The sequence below is a fragment of the Sinocyclocheilus anshuiensis genome, unplaced genomic scaffold (assembly GCF_001515605.1).
Source record: "Sinocyclocheilus anshuiensis isolate Anshui unplaced genomic scaffold, SAMN03320099.WGS_v1.1 scaffold55, whole genome shotgun sequence".
Lineage (NCBI taxonomy): Eukaryota > Metazoa > Chordata > Actinopteri > Cypriniformes > Cyprinidae > Sinocyclocheilus > Sinocyclocheilus anshuiensis.
Genome location: NW_015549647.1, coordinates 2518193 through 2520943, shown reverse-complemented (window position 1 = coordinate 2520943; position 2751 = coordinate 2518193). Strand labels below are relative to the sequence as shown.

Sequence of the window (2751 nt, the reverse complement as noted above, 5' to 3'; positions counted from 1 at the left end):
TCTCTCTCTCTGTCTCTCTCTCTCTCTCTCTCTCTCTGTCTTTCTTCCCACACTTTCAGCATTTGTTGTTGCTCCAGCGAATGGAAAACAGGTGTGTTTCCTCTGGATGTGTTGCACAAGAGTCTTGCAAGAGTTGTGTGTGCTGTGTATCACTGATTTACAGCAGCAGTGTTTGAGTTTTACAGATTCATCTGATAAACAGTTTCAGGCTATTTAGGACTGAAGAGTGAACATTTACAGAAATCTCCTTCTCTGTGTGTGTGTGTGTGCAGGGCTCGATCCAGCAGCTGTTGTTGACGGCGGATCCCAGCTCTCCAAATGAACAGTGTGAGGAGGACGATCCTTACGTGAGTGTCAGCAGATCCATCTGCAGATTCACATAAACACAAAAGATATACATCACTTTACATCAATAGGTAAAATATAATATAATATGGCACAAAATCAGAAGCTCCTAAAAAAAAAAGAGCAATCCTGATAATCAACCTCAGAAGGTCATGTTAAATATATGCATTAATGATGAGATTGCCCATAAAAGTATTTTTTTTTTTTTATATATATATATTTTTTAAATTGATTTTTAACAAAGTTCCAACTGAAAAAAAAAAAAAAGATCGGGCAGATTTTAAATCCACAGCTGTCAATTCAGTTCTTAAGATAAAATCAAAGAAATCTGTAAGTTACAGGGGAAGATACATAAACATTAACAGCAATAGGCTTCTTGTTTTGAGCCATGACAACAGTTTTCAAGAAAAAAATGTAGGAAAATACCCAATTATTTTGAAGAACAGATTTAATTTAGGTTTTTACTTTATAGACATTGCTTAATGCACATAAATGGAGCACATCAAATATGGTACACAGAAGCTCAACCACGGTGATTTGCTTGCGTGATGCGCAAGAACAAGCCTTTTTAACACTGAAAACAAAATGTTTGACCTTTTGTTTACCATACTTTATGTGCTCAGTGTGTGTGCGTTGATCATATGTAAATAAAAGCCTAAATTAAAATCTGTTCCTCAAATAATAAAGAGATTAAACTGCTGTGCTTGTATGGTTTACTTTTACGATGTCTTTTTATACTTTTTGAAGCATGCAAATTTTGGTAACATGAACCTTAAGTGGTTTGGGAAAAAACTGCTGGGAGAATATTAAAAATATTTTTTAAAAATATATCAATGGTGAAGTGAAGGCTTATGGGCTTTGGGAGCATCGTGAGTAAATGATGACAGAATGTTCATTTTTGCGTGAACTAAACCTTTAATAATGTGCTAATAGTTCTTTAACGTGTAATTACGATATATGGAGTCTAGAAAGTAGGTCATACAGGTTTGGAACAATGCGACTGTGAGGACATGACAGATTGTTTCATTTTTTGGTGAACTATTCCTCTAAAACCATCATACTGCTGGAGGCAACTTGTAATGCTTGACAGTTTATGGAAGAACATGACATAAACACACGCCTGAAACATCTCATTACCAATCCTGTTTTTAAATGGAATTTAGTGGTGACTGCTGTCATGGGAGTGCGGCTGTAATGTTGTGTCTCTCGTTCTCTCAGGGTGCAGTTTAGAGATGGATTCGAAATCTCGTCGGTTTCCGTTTGCTGTCTCCAGCTCTTCCTCCTTGTCATCGTCCTCCTCATCTTCAGCGCTCAGTGCGAGCCGGCTCTATGGCAGAGGGAGCATCTTGGGAAGAGATCGCTTTAGCAGAGAAGCTTCTGTCAAATTAGACTCAGACTATCAGGTATTACAGTGACACATTCTTTTCTGTAGTGTCTGCGTTCACATCCACAGGTAGTGGAGCTTAAGTCTCTCGGTAGAGGACTGCCATCTCCTCTGAATCATCAGTCCCTTCTGCTGAGCCAGTCACCCAGAAATCCATATTCTTTCCCTACATAACCCAGCACAGTTAAAGCAGCGTTTCAGGTTCAATACCGGTTGTATAGTTCTATTGACAGTGTCTGTGATATGAAAGTGAAAGTGACGTGACATGTGGCCAAGTATGGTTACCCATACTAGGAATTAGTGCTCTGCGTTTAACCCATCCTAAGTGCACACACACAGCAGTGAACACGCACACACCGTGAACACACACCCGGAGCATATGATGTTAATTACCACAGAAAATATTCTCCATACTTGCGAAATAAGTTGACACGATGTTTACAGTATGTTGTTTACACGCCGTTTTAAATCATGGTGGGTGAGGGTGTTTTCGTACGCGTTTGGCCAATCGATGTTTACTTGCGTCACGATTAGTACCAGTTGTGCTGGTTAGACCCTGAGGTAGACCCTGAGTAGGAGCTAATTTGGTTCTCGAAAAAGGCAGTCTGGTACTAAAATCGCACCCAGTTCCGGCGGTGCGAAAACGCCAAAAAGTGGGTAGTTCCACAATTAGTTCTGGTACTATGAAAAGGTTCCCGCGGTGCGAAAGGCCCCTTTGACTCTTCCTTTAGATTGAATGGAAGTCTATGGGACAATGATATGTTCCACAAGTTGATTATCCCTCAGAGACCTAAGCACTGATATTCATGTTTTTTCCCTCCTCATTCTTAAAGGGGTCATAGGATGCTACATGCACTTTTACTAATTGTTTGAACTGAAATGTGTGTTGGCAGTGTGTGTGACAACAACCACCCTATAATAAAAATCCCCCCAGTGTTTTTTTTTTTTTATCTGGTTAAATGTTTTCCCCTTTCTCAAATCGAGCCGATCTCAGATGCCTGTCTGTGTGACGTCACACAGAC

General features: G+C 39.7%; 1 protein-coding gene across 2 annotated transcripts in view; it reads left to right on the top strand.

The window, feature by feature from the left end:
• LOC107660063 (E3 ubiquitin-protein ligase MARCH7-like) overlaps window positions 1-2751 on the top strand; it is a 19130-nt gene that overhangs the window by 4969 nt on the left and 11410 nt on the right. For both annotated transcript variants that reach the window (XM_016449251.1, XM_016449252.1), the window contains exon 2: window positions 1564-1748. In XM_016449251.1, coding sequence (XP_016304737.1) covers window positions 1578-1748 — 171 coding nt within the window. In that variant the 5' untranslated portion in view covers window positions 1564-1577. The remainder of the gene's footprint in view (window positions 1-1563; window positions 1749-2751) is intronic.